The sequence below is a fragment of the Scyliorhinus torazame genome, chromosome 15 (assembly GCF_047496885.1).
Source record: "Scyliorhinus torazame isolate Kashiwa2021f chromosome 15, sScyTor2.1, whole genome shotgun sequence".
In the NCBI taxonomy this organism is placed as follows: Eukaryota; Metazoa; Chordata; class Chondrichthyes; order Carcharhiniformes; family Scyliorhinidae; genus Scyliorhinus; species Scyliorhinus torazame.
The window spans coordinates 156,603,147-156,622,163 of NC_092721.1; the positions used below are offsets into that span (position 1 = coordinate 156,603,147).

The window sequence follows — 19,017 nt, forward strand, 5'->3', positions numbered from 1 at the left end:
TGGGGTTCTTTTCGTATTACGCCCAGTGGGTCCCAAACTATGCGGACAAGGCCCGCCAACTCATTCAATCCACCGCTTTCCCACTGACGGCCGAGGCTCACCAGGCCTTCAACCGTATCAAGGCCGACATCGCCAAGGCCGCGATGCATGCGGTCGACAAGACGCTCCCCTTCCAAGTCGAGAGCGATGCATCAGACGTCACTCTGGCCGCCACCCTCAATCAGGCAGGCAGGCCGTGGCATTCTTTTCCTGCACCCATGCCTCCGAAATCCGGCACTCCGTCGAAAAAGAGGCACGAGCGATCGTTGAAACTGTGCGACATTAGAAGCATGACCTGGCCGGCAGGAGATTCACTCTCCTCACTGACCAATGGTCGGTTGCCTTCATGTTTAACAACACACAGCGGGTAAGATCAACAACGATAAAATCTTGAGGTGGAGGATCGAGCTCTCCACCTACAATTACGAGATTTTGTATCGCCCCGGTAAGCTCAACGAGCCCCCCGATGCCCTGTCCCGAGGTACATGTGCCAGCGCACAAATGGACCGACTCCGGACCCTGCACGACGATCTCTGTCACCCGGGAGTCACCCGCTTTTACCACTTCATTAAGACCCGCAATCTGCCCTACTCCATCGAGGAAGTCAGGGCCATCACCAGAGACTGCCAGGTCTGCGTGGAGTGTAAACCGCACTTCTACCGGCCAGACCGTGCGCGCCTGATGAAGGCCTCCCGCCCCTTTGAACACCTCAGCGTGGACTTCAAAGGGCCCCTCCCCTCCACCGACCGCAACACGTACTTTCTGAATGTGGTCGACAAGTATACCAGATTCCCCTTCGCCATCCCATGCCCCGATATGACGTCTGTCACCGTCATCAAAGCCCTCAACATCATCTTCGCTCTGTTCGGTTTCCCCGCCTATGTCCACAGCGACCAGGGATCCTCATTTATGAGCGAGGAGCTGCGCCAGTACCTGCTCAACAGGGGCATTGCCTCGAGCAGGACAATCAGCTACAACCCCAGGGGAAATGGGCAGGTGGAGTGGGAGAATGGGACGGTATGGAGGGCCGTCCAGCCGGCCCTACAGTCCAGAAATCTCCCGGCCTCCCGCTAGCAGGAGGTCCTCCCCGACGCACTTCACTCCATTCGGTCGTTCCTGTGCACCGCGACCAACGAAACCCCCCATGAACGTCTCTTTGCCTTCCCCAGGACGTCCACCTCCAGGGTTTCGCTCCCAACGTGGCTGGCAGCTCCAGGACCGGTTCTCCTCCGCAAGCACGTGCGGCTCCACAAGGCGGACCCGTTGGTCGAGAGGGTACAGCTACTCCATGCAAACCCACCAAGACAGTCTCCCTCAGGGACCTGGCACCAGCTGGTTCCCCACCCCCCTCAATTGCCCCGGCTCCACCCTCCCCACACCCGGCGCACCCCACCGCAGCCCCCGCTGGAGGACAATCCGTCCTCCCCTTGCTCCCACCCGGGGCTGAAGAGGATTTCGACACGCTACCGGAGTCACCGAAGACCAAGCCGACACCAGCACTGCGGCGCTCTCAACGACAGATCAAGGCGCCCGATCGTCTAAAATTGTAACCTTCTCTGTAATTTTAAAACCAATCTGTATGTCTATAGTTCCCCCCCCCCCCCCCCCCCCCCCCCCACTGGACTCATTTTTATAACGGGGTGAATGTGGTAGTCACCACTTGTATTATATTGTATATATGGGTATTACGGGGTAAATCCCTGCCTGCTGGCTCTGCCCAGGAGGCGCAGTATGTGTGTGCTCTCCGAATAGCAGCCATTTCGTAAACTGCTGTAGGAGGCCACACATCTCTGTGTAATAAAGCCACGATTACATTCTACTCTCGTCTCGTCGTAATTGATAGTGCATCAGCCCTCAGCAGAGACCCCCACCAGAGACCACCCCAATTTCGTAGATCACCACCAGAGACCTCCCAATTACAGGACCCTCACCAGAGACCTCTGGTTACAGAGACCCCCACCAGAGACCTCCCATAAGAGAGACCCTGCCTGGAAGTGAGAGAGCAGTCCAGAGACTGAAAAAAAATCACTGCTTTAAAACTCACCTGCAGATGAAACAGCACCTGTCAATTCCTTGAAATAGGAAGCCAGTCAGCTGGGTTAAAACCCCCTCAGATCTTTGATCAGCAAGCCTTTCATTCATATATCTATGAAATTAATTTAACCAGGTTGTGATTGGCAGCTTCCAAACACACCCAGCTGCCTGCATTGTTTCATTCATCTCCCTTCATGCTTGAGTAGCTTTCAAGGTCCCAGATGTAAAACACAATGTTTGTAAACATCTAGCTAGGATTGACAACTCCTGGACCACATCAAAGACAGTTAGGCGCTTCCTGCAGAGAAAAAGAGGAAGCGTGAAGGGGAGATGAATTAAAGAGCAGACAGGGGCGTGGAGTTCCCAATGAGGGGGACAGAGCATCATGATGGAGGGGGAGACTAGGCTTCAGGCCCATTAATTGCATGCATATACATGCTTTAATTTACATTTTCCCGCCAGCGTGGAGAGGGTAGCGTGCTGCTGGTGGCGGCAGGGGATTTGAGCATAGCAACGTCCCGAGGGTCTTGGCAGCTTGACCACCACGATCGTGTTCACCACCTGTTTCATGGGGAGGGGGGGGACACTCGATCATCCGCCTAATTGGGATTCCCAATCAGAGAGGAAGTTAATGGGGAATCTTGGCTTCCATGCTGCGAGCAACTGGTTAATGCAATGCAATAATACAATTGTTAGTGCTCCTTTTCAGCATGAATGTACATCATTGCTTTACTGTACTGATTCCCTGCTTCATTGAGAGGCTGCCAACATGTCACAGCTGTGCCTCTCTCATTTGGGATTGCACAATTTTGTACTGCGCCATCGATGCAGATTGGAAGATGGCGGAGCTGAGCTCTCACTGCCAGATCAGCTTTGATCTTCCCTGGGTCAGTATGGAAACTCCTTCCATTGTCCTGGAGGGCCTTAATTTTCAGGTTTCCCTCCATCCAAGATCTCTCAATCCTCCCATGTATTCTTTGATCCCATCCTGATTGTAGTGGATATCCATTTGTTAGCCCCTGAACATTCTTTGGGGGCTGTCTATTATTGTGAAGGGAATTGATTACAAAAGTCGAGAGGTTATGGTTCAATTGTAAAGGGTATTGGTGAAACCACATCAGGAGCATTGTATACAGTATCAGGCTCCTTATTAAAGGAAAGATATAAATGTGTTAGAAGCAGTTCAGAGAAGGATTGCTGGACTAATATCAGGAATGGGCAGGCTACCTTATGAGGAAAGACTGGAGAGATTAGGTTTGTATCCACTAGAGTTTAGAAGAGTAAGAAGCATCTTGATTAAAACCTTTAAGATCCTGAGGGCTATTGACAGGATGGATGCGGAGTGGATGTGTCCTCTTTTTAGAGAATCTAGAACTAGGGGTCACTGTTTATGAATAAGGGGTTGCTCAGACAGAGATTAAGAGAAATTTGTTCTCTCAGAGGGCCTTGAGTCTTTGGAACTCTTCTTCAAAAGGCAGCAGAAACTTTGAATATTTAAAGGCAGGAATGGACAGATTCTTGATTAACAAAGGAGTGAAAGACTATTGGGGGTAGGCAGGAATATGGGGTTGAAGTTACAATCCAATCAGCCATGATCTTATTGAATGACAGAGAAGGCTCAAAGGGCCAGATGACCTACTTCTGTTCCTAATCTGTGCATCCATATGTATGTCCGTATGCCCCATGTTGACCTCACCACCAACCACCCCCCCCCCTCCCCCCGGATGGGGTCACTTGCACAGTAAAACATTTACGACCAGCCCCCTCCACCCGCATGCCCGACATCTTTGGATATCCTCACAATGCCTTTTCCTTGTCCTAAAACTGCAGATGTCTCATCTGACTGAGTGTGCCACTTGCATCCCAGTATGATGCCAGAAATCCCACAGGCCAAGGCGCGTGATGTTACGATGACAAATATAAATTTCTTTACCCGTCAGTCTGGCCTCAATAAAAGTCGAGATGGATTTGCAGGTATAGCATTAGTTATTTTATTTGACTTGCAAGTCTGATTAGTTTCTCACAGACACAGAACACAGAAACAGTCTCCTATACCCCTGGAAAACGAATGAAGAAGGAGACAAAGGGATTTCTGCAAATACATTCAAATGGCATCAAGTTTCACATACACGATTCCCATAGGTCATCCTATACCCCTCCTGACCTGACCATACATCCTAATTGGCTCACTTCTCATCCCTTCCTCTGGCCTCCAATTACCCAGCATCCTTTTCTCCTCCTTAGCTGGACACCCCTCCCCCTTGCTTTACCATGCGTTCTGAAATCCTTCGTCTGTGAACTAACAGAATCAGACCAGCCTATATTTACATTACAATAACTAATATCTCTAAAGTAACTATTTTATATCACATTCGTCATTCCCTCCTTTTATCATTTCATGATAACCAAACTATTCAATCCATAGCTACGGTCCCTCATCTAAAAAGATTCGCCGCTGCATTTCCAATTCCTGTAGTTAGCCCCCTTCATCCGCTGCACTCTCGTGGATCCTAACAGCCAAGATTTTTGGGGCATCTATCTGTTCCAGTGCACCCCGCATTCTACCCATCACGCATTTAATGATGTCTGGGTCCTCAAAGATGCAGCCAATAGCCACTGCTAAATACATGGCCATATTTATCAACCAGTCCTTCCAACCTCCAAATCCCCAGTTACCCCAAGAGCCAGGATCCTGCATTCCGTCCAGGTGATCCCGTATGCGATCCATAAATTTAGTGATGTTAGCGGTTAAGTCTTGAACTCCCATGATACACTTGCCCTGTACTATGGCGCATACCCCACCCTCACGGACCAGAAGATAGTCAAGAGCATACCGGTTCTGCATTGCAAACAACCGCAGCTACAAGACGCTCAGAATTCCCCACCCGGCTGAGTGGCCCCGGTTGGGTGCGAGAACCTGAGGTTGTTTCCAGTTCTCGCAGAATTCAGCTGAGACTGCCCAGCGTGCTAACTGATTATGCAGGGCAGGGGACTGTGGTAGGGACTAGAGTCTCAATAGCAATTTGGCAGGGAAATGGGGGTGACAAAACATTGGTCGCTGTGCCATTAAATAAAAAGTAGTATCCTTGCTCCATGTACAGGCTAGCATCACAATCAGTATATCGGTTGAGTAGGGATCCCCCAGTAGCCCAGTTTATCCAGCTTTGAAACGCCCATTCGGGCCGCCTAGCAATGCGGCAAGCCCTAGTCCCAGCAGTGATATGAGAGACATTCACCCAGCCACAAAGGAGCTGGAGGCCGGCGTTCAATGGAAAGCAGGTGGTGTTGTAACAAACGCATTGGCCAGACGCCTGGGTGACATGACACCTCCTGTCCATACAGGTGGGGAACAGACATGTTATATTTGTTTCCACCTCTACCAACAAACAGCCGTATCCTTCACTGCTGAAACAATTCTCGTATGACCGGGAATCCCTATTGGGAGTGAAGTGGCTAGGTATGTACGCCCTCCACCGTTGCAGCCTATCATACTGTGAGTGGGAATTATCCCGAGGAAGGGGAAGGCAAATAGCCGGTGGTGCTGCACCCGGATCGTAAGGAAGAGTGACTTGCTCGTGCGGTGGCTCGGAATGCTGACAATGAACCACCGTTTGGGGAGTGCCCCAAAGCGGTGAAACAGAAAATAACCTAGACACCGCTGCGGGGTTCGGGTAGCAGACAAGCCGTCCCTGGCCATACAAGCGGTGGTAAATCTGGTAAAAGAGATTCATACTACCCGGGTTTTCCTCAGTTTGGCCTCTAAATGAATTAAGTGTATCTCCTGATAACCTACGTTCTAGTTGTACTCCCCTTCTCACACGCTCCGTCCTCTCTATCCCCCTCTCTCTCCCACAACCTCTTCCTACTCTCTCCTGACGGTCTGATTTTACCTTTATCGCACCGATCTTAACACATCCAAAATCAAATTTACATGTACTCCAAAAACAAGGCAATGTCCATGTAATGTTCCCTTCCCATCGCCGGGACCGGTGCAATTGCTTCATGAGTCCTGCATTGTCCGTTAATTTGATGACCTTCCATGAGTCGATACCATGTCCTCGTATACGGGGGCATTGAAGAACATCACCTCTGCATAAATAAAATGTCCTTGTAGTTTGGTTGGGGTTACAAATGTAGATAATATGTCCCTTTTCCATGTCCGTCCCCGATGTCACTCCAAGCGAGGTGAGGCCGTGGTCACACAGGCGGTGCGTAGCCACCCCATCATGCTCCACACCTGTAAAATAGCACTGGGGAAGGGAGGCAGGTTAATCTGTCCAAGAAAATGAGGCCCGTTATCGGAACTCAACTGAGCTGGTATACTGTACCGGGGAATGATTTCCCGCATCAGAACTTTAACCACAGTAGCAGCTTTATTATCGATAGTCGGATACTCTTCAACACATCTACTGAACACATCCACAATAACCAAAACATATTTATAATATTGACAACATTGATACCTTTCCAACTCAATGTAATCCACCTGGAGCGTCTCAAAGGGACCAGTGGGCAACGGGGTTTGCCTCATACCACAAGGGATACCTTTGCCGGTGTTATATTGCTGACAAATCAAACACCGAGTGCTGATACTCTGAGCCAACCCCTGCATTTTAGGGTGCCACCAAGTGTCCAGCAACAAATCACTAGTCCCCCGAGCCCCACAATGAGTTGCAAAGTGTACACATTCAACGACCCATAAAGCCAGTACATCAGACATACAAGTCTGATGTGCTGGCGTGGTCCATAAAGAGGAAACAGAATCATATGTACAACCTAACCGTTTCCACATTTGTTTATCACTCTCAGGAGCGTCCTCCTGTAACCTTATGACGTCTTGGATGGTTGGCATTGACTTGTCAGAGGCAGACCTATTCATTGCAGAACGTTTAGTCTGACCTAACATTTTAGGCACCATCACTTGCTGAATTTGTGCGGCTGTCCGCGCTGCACAATCTGCTTGTTCATTACCAACGTCAACTGGGGTCTTACCGTTTGTGTGGGCAGCGCATTTAATGACGGAAATCTGCGCGGGCATAAGGAGGGCCTGCAGTAGGTCATTAACTAAACCCCGGTGGGATATTTCCCTGCCGGCCGAGATAAGGAATCCCCTATTCTTCCAGAGCTGTGGGTTGGCTGAAGTCGAGTGTTAATCGTTTCAGGAACCTCAAAATATTTTATGGCAGTGCCGTCTGGCATGACTTGAAGTGCGTTCTCTGTTGGATCTAAATGATCCACTGCCCTCCTTACCATAGGCCCCAGATCCTTGGCATGGTATTGGTTGTGGACCTGACGTGTAATATGAGGGCTTACTGAAGCTGACTGTGGCCATAAATGTGGTGGTATTGTAACAAAATCGGCCATACCTTCTTTTCCCGTGACTATGGCTGTAACCTTGACTGGCCATTCGGTCCCAATTAACAGCCGGTATTTGTCCTCCAACACCCTGTTTTGTCTGGTTCTGTCATAGGCCAGGGTAACGTGATGCAGTGAATGTTCAATGTCTAACGTCCACCACTGAGGGGTGATAGAAATATAGCACTGTTGTCTCATCCTCCATGATTGAACCATTACCCCTTCGTCTCCGCACTCTAGCTGTAGCTGGACGATACACAGTAAATCTCGGGCCAACAAGTTACAGTCTAATCCAGTAGTCACTACAAACTGATGATCTGCAGACTTATTCTCGTAAGTGACTGTCACAGGTTCAGAAATAGGATACTCACACACCTGTCCTTGGAACCTCGACAAATGCTGCGTGTGGTCAGATAGTGGTAGTCGAAGTTCTGATTGCACTGAAGACATGGCTGCTCCAGTGTCGATTACAAATGGGTGATGTTGATCTCCTATCTGCAGAGAGATAATAGGTTCCCTGTCCGATTGGAGAGTCCTTATGACTAAATTAGCTAGTCAATCCTGTGTTGGGAAAGGGTTTGCCTGGGAGAAGTCAGTGTATCTCGTCTGTCCTCCCCTTGGTGGGTACCCCCTCCTTTGGGTTGGGTAGTCTCCTTCTGCTGCCTGTCTTTTAAAGGGGCATTCCTGTTGCCAGTGATCTGCACGGCCGCAATTAAAACATGCATTGTTCCCTCTATATCTGCCCCGTCCTTTTTTCCCAGTAGACCAATGGCCCCTCAGAGGGGGCGGCAGTTGTAAAGCTGTTGGTGCATACGGTGGGCCATAAAGAGGAGCTGAGGGTCCATTTGGGTGGGTTTGATATCCTCCCCCATGTTGATCCACCCACTCAAAGTCACAATATTGGGGTTCCAGCTGGTTTCTGCCGCTGGTTGGGGTCTCAGATCATCCTTTTTCATTACATACTCAGTCTTAATCTTTGTAACTGAGCCTCCGTCCTGGCCTACACCCTCCTTCCAATAAAATCTGACTGCCCTGGCCATTCGGGAAGGGTCGTTCTCTGTCCAATTCATGTTACTACATTTCACGGCAGTAGCCACGGAAGGTGGTAGGCAACGCATTAACATAGCACAATATTATGGGGAATTCTGACCATTTTGATACGGCAAGTCGCCTGACTGCCCACGGTAGATTTCATTAAAACGTTCCAGAAATTCCTCTGGCTCTTCAATCTTTTTAGGTTTGAGTTCTAAGATAGCAGAAATATTTATGGGCTTTTGAAATGTGTTATTCAACGCATTCAGGATTTGTGTCCGTCTATCATCGTCCAACGCATGGGCTTGCTGAAGTGTGGCGTCGCTAGCATAATTCAAATGATTAAGACGATTGCGGTACTCTGCTGGGGTTAAACCCTGCTGGAGTAGGGCCTTCAGCTTGATAAATTGAGATGGTAGTTCTCAGGTGATCCACGAAAGCAGCAAGAGATTTTGTTCTGTCTGTGATTGTAGCCATAATAGCCATCATCTCACTGGGTCTCCATGGGAAATAAACGTCTATCGTGGGCTGGACGGCCGCCGTCACAGCATCAGGGTTTGGTATTTTCCTAATCGGCAACTGTCTCAGAGTCTCACCAGGGGGCACTCTAGCTATTTCCTCTGGCTCTTCCAAGACTTCGAGCTCCTTCTCCTCAGAACCATCCCTTTCCTCTCCCTTTGTTCTCGGAGTTTTCTGTTCCCCCTTATCGGTCTGAAGGGATTTAGGTGGTATGCTTGATTGTTTCTGGATAGGATCAGGCCCTTCTCTCGCTGTCCGAGATAGGGTCCTAGAGCTAATTGGGCTTGTGGAACAGAGCCCCCCCTTCTCTCTCAGACAGTGAAGATGGTACCGAAGGGGCTGGAGGGGCTGGCATGATTTGAATCTGGGGAGCAGTGACTGGATATAAATTATGATACTCTGGTGGTTCTGGAATTAGTGCAGACAATGCTACAGGTGCAGTCGGAATCCTAGCCGACCTGGTCAAATTGTCCAATTCGTCATCTTCTGTCTCTGTCAATGCCAGGCCAGCCATTGAACTACGTAGCCCATTGTTTTGTTTTTTCCTCTTCACTAATTGGAATCCCCATTTTAAGGGCATTTTCTTGCCAACTTAATAACATGATCTTATCCCTCTCATTTTGACAATATTGTCTCCATAATCTAATTAACTCTTTAGCTTTCATACTTTGGCTCTTCCTTTTTTATTATTATTATATATATTTTTTTTTTTTTGCCTATTTATAACCAATGGCAATTTTTGCTCCTTGGCAAAATTATTGAAAAGGTTCTAACAGTGTTCTTTTAAAACTTAAAATGTTTGAAAATTCAAATTGAATTACTGCAACCTGCAAGCTTAGCTCTGATCTCAACTCAGAACTAAATTTACGATTTGCTTAACACAAACTTGTATAACTTTTACAACTTAATTAATTCTTTATCTTAACAATTTTTCTTTTAACAAGTTTTTCTTACATTCACAAAAATGTTGGCTGCTATCAATGAGGGAGCAGTTAGCTGCGGTGATGTATACCGGAGCAAAGTCAACTGTCATTTCCAGATTTACACTTTTTAAAATGGTATCAGTGAGTTTCTTTAAGTTTCTATTAATTCACAAATAAAATGAGATAAACATTATTTCAAGTAAGTAAAACTTAAGATTCTGGCAATTTCAATAGGGGCTGTTTAGCACAGGGCTAAATCACTGGCTTTGAAAGCAGACCAAGACAGGCCAGCAGCACGGTTCAATTCCCGTAACAGCCTCCTCGAACAGGTGCTGGAATATGGCCACTAGGGGTTTTTCACAGTAACTTCATTTGAAGCCTACTTGTGACAATAAGCGATTTTCATTTCATTTCATTTCAATTGCTTTCGAAAATAATAACTTTTATCAAAGAGGTGGAGAAACCCACTGGTTTCCTTTAATTAATTCAAAACGTAACTTTGCTGGAGTTCACTGACTCGAAGGAAAGGTATCCAATTACGCCACAAGCTGCCTGTTAACTCAAGCTGCTGTTAACCCTTTGAGAGACTTCTGCTTTAACTAACATGCAGCATCCAGTTTGTTTTAAAATTTATCGTTTCCCGCCACTTCAGTCCAAGGATACAATTTTAGCTTAATCAACTATAGTTTTAAAAACACTCGTGGAACTGAACCATCTTTCCGATGTCCCATCAGTTCATCAAAAACACTCGTAGAACTGAACCATCTTCCGATGTCCCATCAGTTCATCAACAACACTCATGCAACTAAACCATCTCCCCGATGTCCCATCAGTTCCACAATTAACCCAAAACTGAACTATCAATTATGATATCCCATCAGTTTAATTTTCTAATCCCCAGACTGACCTTTGATTTCATCGAGATGATCTTTCCGTACTAACCGCGAGTGACCAGACCAATCAGACCATAAGAAGAGGGGGAAAATCAATGCGCGGTCATTTTCCAGCAATACATTGTGGGCCCCTTTTTCCACTCTCCTTTTGTCCATAATCAGTCTAATTCTGAGTTCGCAGCTGGCCAATGACCATCTTGAGAAATCCAGGGTTTCGGGCACCAAATGACAAATATAAATTTCTTTACCCGTCAGTCTGGCCTCAATAAAAGTCGAGATGGATTTGCAGGTATAGCATTAGTTATTTTATTTGACTTGCAAGTCTGATTCGTTTCTCACAGACACAGGACACAGAACCAGTCTCCTATACCCCTGGAAAACGAATGAAGAAGGAGACAAAGGGATTTCTGCAAATACATTCAAATGGCATCAAGTTTCACATACACGATTCCCATAGGTCATCCTATACCCCTCCTGACCTGGCCATACATCCTGATTGGCTCACTTCTCATCCCTTCCTCTGGCCTCCTATTACCCAGCATCCTTTTCTCCTCCTTAGCTGGACATCCCTCCCCTTGCTTTGCCATGCGTTCTGAAATCCTTTGTCTGTGAACTAACAGAATCAGACCAGCCTATATTTACATTACAATAACTAATATCTCTAAAGTAACTATTTTATATCACATTCGTCAACGATAACAGACTGTGCACAACATGCTGGGCATGGCTGAGACTGGACTGATGTGTCCCCACTCCCCGGGCTGGGACAACACAGTCTTTACAAGCTTAACAATGTAGACTCGAGCACCTCTTCACTCCCATTCTGACCACCTATTCTGGCCTCAAGTGGCTTACATCATTTCTTTAACATGCTCTCTCCCTATCGAGGCATGGAGAAGCTATGGAGAGAGGCAGTTTTAAAGAAGCTGTGGAGAGAGCCTACATTTTGAGAAGCTGTGGAGAGAGTAGTTTTATTTTTGGAGAGGGCCTTGGAGGGAGGAGTTGTATTCTGACCTGTCTGATGCTGAGTCCACAATTTTCCCACAGTAAGATAGATTGAGATCTGTATGTTTCTTTTCGTGTTGTTTAATAGGAAATTGAGTAGTAATGTTTAAGGTGTAAATTGGCAGCTATTCTTTTTGGGAAGTTTAATATTGTAGTCCTAATAGAGTTTTGTTTTAAAAATAACCAAGCTTTATTTCTTCATGCAGTCACCCCTGGAGCGAATAAATATTTCCGCACGGTCTTACAAATAAACTAAAATGAAAGAGAAAACGCTGGAAAATCTCAGCAAGTCTGGCAGCATCTGTAGGGAGAGAAAAGAGCTAATGTTGTCATCGGACTCGAAACGTTAGCTCTTTTCTCTCCCTACAGATGCTGCCAGACTTGCTGAGATTTCCCAGCATTTTCTCCTTTGTTTCAGATTCCAGCATCTGCAGTAATTTGCTTTTATTTAAATGAACTAAAATATTGGATTTCGGTCCAGTATCCTAGACCCTGTTGGGGTCTGGTCCAGAATCATAATAAACTCATCTCCAGTTTTTTAACCTTCATAATTCTACGATAAATAATTACAATGGCTGTGTTTGCAGGGTTATCTTTTTGCATGTTACATTTTATTTTCTAGGTACATCAGTCAGAATCGGATCACCGCTCTGAAGCCAAGAGTATTTCAAGATCTTCATAGACTGCATTTTTTGTATGTATCAACCATTCCCCAAGTACTTCTATACTGGTTTCTGTGCAGTATCATCAATTTCACACTATATTTTACAGTGTGAACATTTCCAATTTATTTTGAATAACTTTCAAAGCATTTGAATGTTTTTCAGTATGTATTAATTAAGTGTTTTATAAAATAAACATTTCTTTTTAAATGGGATATTCTGTCCGCATAGAGACTTTAATTTTAAAACGTTCTTTATCTAGTAAAGAGATTTTTTAATGTCTGAGCTCGATTTGCAATATATACGTGTTAGGCTAATTAGTTGATAAGTTAAGTATATTGCCTGATCTTTGCAATTTAAATGTTTACTCATGATTTTCTGCTTCTATCTCCTGCATACTGAATCACCAAAAATAATGTAAGGTTAACTCATCATATCAAATAATCAGTGAAGTTAGAAATTAAGCTTATCACCTCCACAAACAAGTTTGCCATTATGGTGAACATTTTACAAAATAATATTCCTAGTGTGGAACATTCACACCATACAAGTGCCAGGCAACGACAATCTCCAACAAGAGTGGATCTAGCCATCGCCCCTCGACATTCAACGGCATTGTCATTGCTCAATCCCTCATTATCAACATCCTGGGGGTTACCACTGATCAAAAACTGAACTAAACTAGCCATATAAATACTGTGGCTACAAGAGCAGGTCAAATCTAGGAATCCTGCAGCAAGTAGCACAGCTCCTGATCCCCTAAAACCTGTCCACCAATGTGCAAGTCAGGAGTGTGATGGTTTCACTTGCCTGGGTGAATGCAGCTCCAACAACACTCAAGAAGCTCAACACTATCCAACACAAAGTTACCCCTTCCACAAATATTCACTTCCCCACCACCAACGAACAGTGGGAGGCGTATGTACCGTCTACAAGGTGCACTGTATGGAACTCACCAAAGTTCCTTCGGCAATACCTTCCAATCCCACGACCACTACCATCTAGAAGGACAAGAGCAGCAGGTACCTGGGTTGACCCTGACCTATACAAGAAAGGCAGATATGATCTAAGGAGATCCATCAAAGATGCCAAAAGACAGTACCGGGCCAAGCTAGAGTCCCAGGCTAGCCAAACGGAGCCCCGCCGACTATGGCAAGGCCTGCAAGACATAACAGACTACAAGATGAAGGCAAGTAAAATCGCTGGCTCCAATGCACCCCTCTCTGGTGAGCTCAACGCATTCTATGCACGCTTTGAGCAAGAGGTCAGCGAGAGCACGCCCTCCACCGCAGAAGCCTCAGATGAACTTGTATCTATGATCACCATTGCAGATGTCAGAGCAGCCTTCTCGAAGGTCAACCCACGGAAAGCCACTGGCCCGGATGAGGTACTCGATGAGCACTCAGGTCTTGCGCAGATCAGCTGGTGGGGGTATTTGCATCTTCTACCTCTCTTTACAACAATCTGAGGTCCCTATCTGCTTCAAAAAGACGACCATCATCCCTGAACCAAAGAAAAGGCAAGCAGCGTGCCTTAATGATTATCGTCCAGTGGCTCTGACATCCGTCATTATGAAGTACTTCGAAAGGTTAGTCATGGCACGAATCAACTCCAGCCTCCCGGATTGCCTGGATCCACTACAGTTCGCCTACCGCTGCAACAGGTCCACAGCAGACGCCATCTCCCTGGCCCTGCATTCAACCCTGGAACACCTAGATAACAAAGACACCTATGTCAGACTCCTATTTATTGACTACAGCTCAGCCTTCAACACCATCATTCCTACGAAACACATCTCCAAACTCCATGGCTGGGGCCTCAGCTCCTTCCTCTGCGATTGGATCCTGAACTTCCTAACCCACAGGCCACAATCAGTAAGGATAGTAGGCAACAACACCTCCTCCACGATCATCCTCAACACCGGTGCCCCACAAGGCTGTGTCCTCACCACTATTCTATACTCCTTATTTATACACCTATGACTGTGTGGCCAAATTGCCCGCCAACTCGATTTTCAAATTTGCTGATGACACCATAGTAGTGGGTCAGATCTCAAAAATTGGCGAGACAGAGTACAGGAATGAGATAGAGAATTTGGTGAACTGGTGCAACGACAATAATCTCTCCCTTAATATCAACAAAACAAAGGAGATTGTCATCGATGTCAGGAAGCTTAGTGGAGAACATGCCCCTGTCTACATCAATGAGAACGAAGTAGAAAGGGTCGAGAACTTCAAGTACAACCTATCCTGGTCCCCCCATGCCAACACTATAGTTAAGAAAGCCCACCAACGACTCTACTTTCTCAGAAGACTGAAGATATTTGGCATGTCAGCTGCGACTCTCACCAACGTTTACAGATGCACCATAGAAAGCATTCTTTCTGGTTCTACCACAGATTGGTATGGATCCTGCCCTGCACAAGACCGCAGGAAACTACAAAAGGTCGTCAATGTACTCCAATCCATCACGCAAACCAGCCTCCCATCCATTGTCTCTCTACAATTCCCGTTGCCTCAGAAAGGCAGCCAGCAGAATTAAGGACCCCATGCACCCCGGATATACTCTCTTCCACCTTCTTCCGTCAGGAAAACGATGCAAAAGTTTGAGGTCACGTACCAACCGACTCAAGAACAGCTTCCTCCCTGCTGCCATCAGATTTTTGAATGGACCTACCTCGTATTAAGTTGATCTTTTCTCTACACCCTAGCTATGACTGTAACATTACATTCTGTATAGCATGCAAGAAACAATACTTTTCACTGTATACTAATACATGTGACAATAATAAATCAAATCAAATCAAAAAATCTAAATCACCAACTGGGGGTTCCGCTCCAAGTCACCACCCTGACTTGGAACTATATCACCATTCCTTCACTGTCGCTGGGTCAAAATCCTGGAATTCTCTCCCCAACAGCGCTGCAGGTGTATCTACACCATCGGGACAGCAGTGGTTCAAGAAGGCAGCTCACCACCACCTTCTTAAGGGAATCTAGGAATGGGCAATTAATTCTAGCCTAGCCAGTGAAGCCTTCATCCCGTAAATTAATTTTAATATAGCTTCATCACTGAGAACACATATCAACAATTTGGATTTGAATTTCTGCCCAAATGGATGGAACATTATAGGGATTCCTGATGAGCATTCCCAGCAGCTGAAGTTTTCTGCCAGGAGTCTAATTTTCTAAAATTACCCCGTACACCAACTCATAACTCCGGTGTGGGTGAGAGGGTGGGAGGGATTGATATGGTGGAGGTTGGGGAAGCTGGTGTCATGCGATGCAATGGCCAGTAAATGCTAAAAGAGAAGTTCTTCACCTGGCTTTATGAGAGCCAGCATTGCATTATTGCATATTGTGCATTGCTCCAACCTTGGTACAGTACAGCATGTCCATGGATTTGTTATGAAATCATAAAATACTGGTATAGCAATACCATAGGCCTCTATCCTGTGAAATATGATGCAATGTCTTGTCCCTAGCTAATTAGAGTGGCTGCAGGGTTCTGGGTACAGGCAAAAGAAAGACTACGGTGTAAGTGAGTTTTCCATGTTTTTTGACCTGAAATTGGGCACGGGTCTCACGATTGGTAACTAAGTGTTCCCACTAGGGGGGAAACTTGAGTGGTTCCCATTGGCGCTAGATCGCTGGAGAGGTGAGATACACAGCATGCAAATGGGCAATCACTCTGCCCACATGAATCGCGCCAGATCCTGATTCTCAGGCGTGTAATTCGCTGAAGTCGGGAATCACTTGTTAACGTGACAAGCTGGAGCAGCTTTTAAATGCTCCCCTCAGCACAGACTGTCATTACAGCCAAGAAGATGGCTGCAAGAAGACCAGTCTCAAGGTTCCTCAATGCCAACATTGATAGGATGCTGGATGCTGTGGAGAGGAGGGACATCCTATTCCCCAGGGTGACGAAGGGTATCTGTAAAGGGCATGGCTGATGTTGCCCATGCAGCGGCCACAGAATCCTGCAGAGAGAAGGTGCAACAATGCTCATGCCGCTACCCGAACATCGATAAAGCACACAATAGTCAACTTAAAAAGTACGATTGTGATTCATAGACATAAAACCAGATATTTGAGTTTGCAAGGGCCAGGGATCTCCATGAGGACAGAATGTATCGTAATGGCTGGCAGGCAAGTGTCTGAACGTTGTCATCCTCAGGTCATCAGCCATAGAAAGGTCAGGATAAATGTGAGCCAGCATCCCTAACGGAGTGTGCCAGATATCAAAGTGATTGAGAAGAAGGTGACACAGGGAGTAGAGTCTTCTCTAAATGGATTGACATCTTGTCAGAGTGTCTCATGTATAATTGTGGCTTGCTGTCTGCACAATCTGACACTGTAAAGATGTGCCGCTCTTTCAGGTTGGACTTGCCAGATGCCAACATGGATGAACTGCACATCTCCTCCAATGAGAACGACATCAAAGGGGATGAGGTTGAGTAAACAGAGGCTGTAGGGGGTGAGGCCATGTCATGGGCCATACACGGCAGGCATGTATGTGAGGCCCTCGTAGCCACCAGGTTCCCTGAGGAGGATGACAAGTTGCTGTGAGTTTCCTCTTGGATGAGTGCCCTCCATCATGGACCACCATGAATGCCAGTGTTGCTACTCCAATCAATTTCAACCATCCACTTCAATATGAGAGTGAATAGTGACGCATCAAGCTCACATTGGCCTGCTCCTTTGAAGGATGATGAAGTCTCGGCTGTATGTGCCTTTGTTGAAATGAAGTACTATCTGAAGGAGGGAGTCCCAGCATCAAATGTCAGAAGGTGCTGCCTCTTCAATAATCTCTCAAGCATCCCAGCTGCAATGGCAGATTATAAGAGGCATATGCTTCTGTCAAGGAGATTTATCTCCAGCAACAGGACAGTGTATTCTGTGTAAACCTGATGGTGAAACTGATTGGTGACACTTGGGCCAAGGCAGCTGAGGATGTTCCACAGATGTCAATCCATTTAGAGAGGACTCTACTCCCTGTGTCACCTTCTTCTCAATCACTTTGATATCTGGCACACTCCGTTAGGGATGCTGGCTCACATTTATCCTGACCTTTCTATGGCTGATGACCTGAGGATGACAACTTTCAGACACTTGCCTGCCAGCCATTACGATACCTTCTGTTTACACAGACATTCTGTCCTCATGGAGATCCCTGGCCCTTGCAAACTCAAAAACGCTCAGACACCATGAAGACCTGAAGATCACCCGCCATTGCAAATAAAAAGCACAATTCAGCTTCAGTACATCCTTGCTCTTATCCATTGCTCCACTCAGCATTGTTTAAAACAACCGTGTGCTTCCAGAGAATGTTTAAAGGCTCCATTGACCATCAAAACTCACCATTTGGAATTAGGCACTGACCTCAGTGAATATTTAGGTGATCGGATGCACAGCGCTGCATCCCTACATTGTGATGAGAGCCTTCTGGCTACAATGCAGGCAACTACAGAGGTGAGAAATATTAAGGTTCAATAATGTGGCTGAGAGAGCAGAGCCTCAACACATGGAGGTGGCCGGGTCCTGCCACCTACTGGTCAGTTTAGCAAATGCACACTCAGAAAGTCGAAAACGCTTGGCAGACATGAGCGCAAACATATTCTGAGTGTGGGCTCATAGCATGAGAACTCTGTCAAATGACAGAGAGCACATGGAGTTCCAGGATGTATGACCCTTCTCCATGCATTCACATCTCTTCTACTACACTACACCTTTCAAAGATGAAGATAGGATCGGAGAACACCTCTGCTCAATCTTACACAGACAAGAATAAACATGACATGACCCTGCCAAAAGCAAGGTTCCGTTCTCAAGCACACTCTACATTAAGGGTGAGGCATCACTGATGTTGGGAGTGATCTGAGAACAGGTACATACTGTGGTGATATGATAGCAGACTACATAGAGGAGAGGCCCCTATGATGGTGACATGTGTGAGGTTGCGGGAGGAACCATAGTGTCACACCTGATTGACAGTAACACAGCCATCATAAAAAGGTGGCATACACGAGAGGAAATGTGAAATGGGCTTCATTCTATTTACATTTGATGAACATCTGTGCCACTTTGTGTTCCTTACATATTTTTAACTTCCCTAGCCCTACTGTTACATCTGGGTATATCCTTAATATCCACAGTGGAGTTGGAGGCAACCTTCCTTCTGAAATGCCCTGTTGCCTGTGATTACTTGGCTGATATATACACAAACTTCAAATTTCAGGCAACAGGCCTCCAATGTGAATTTCAGAGGCAGTTCTGATTGGAGGAACAAAGTGGCATTGTCGGAAAGAGCACTCTACCCAGGTCCATTGCCCCCGTCCACTCCATACTATCCCCACAACCTAACCTGTACACACCTTCTTGAAATAATGTAATTATTTTTTTCAGATCTCTTGATGATAACTTAATATCAAAAATCTCACCACGGTTATTTATTGGCCTAAAGTCTTTGCTTGTTTTGTAAGTATATTTCTTCACTCTTCCAATTTAGTAAATATTTTGAGGGTTTTCTTTATCATAATGTAAATTTATTGCAGTT

The 19,017-nt window shown here is 46.2% G+C and overlaps 1 protein-coding gene across 2 annotated transcripts in view; it reads left to right on the forward strand.

Moving 5' to 3' along the window:
• rxfp2b (relaxin family peptide receptor 2b) overlaps positions 1-19,017 on the forward strand; it is a 246,366-nt gene that overhangs the window by 94,196 nt on the left and 133,153 nt on the right. For both annotated transcript variants that reach the window (XM_072476985.1, XM_072476986.1), the window contains exons 7-8: positions 12,423-12,494; positions 18,867-18,938. In XM_072476985.1, the coding sequence (XP_072333086.1) occupies positions 12,423-12,494; positions 18,867-18,938 (144 nt within the window). The remainder of the gene's footprint in view (positions 1-12,422; positions 12,495-18,866; positions 18,939-19,017) is intronic.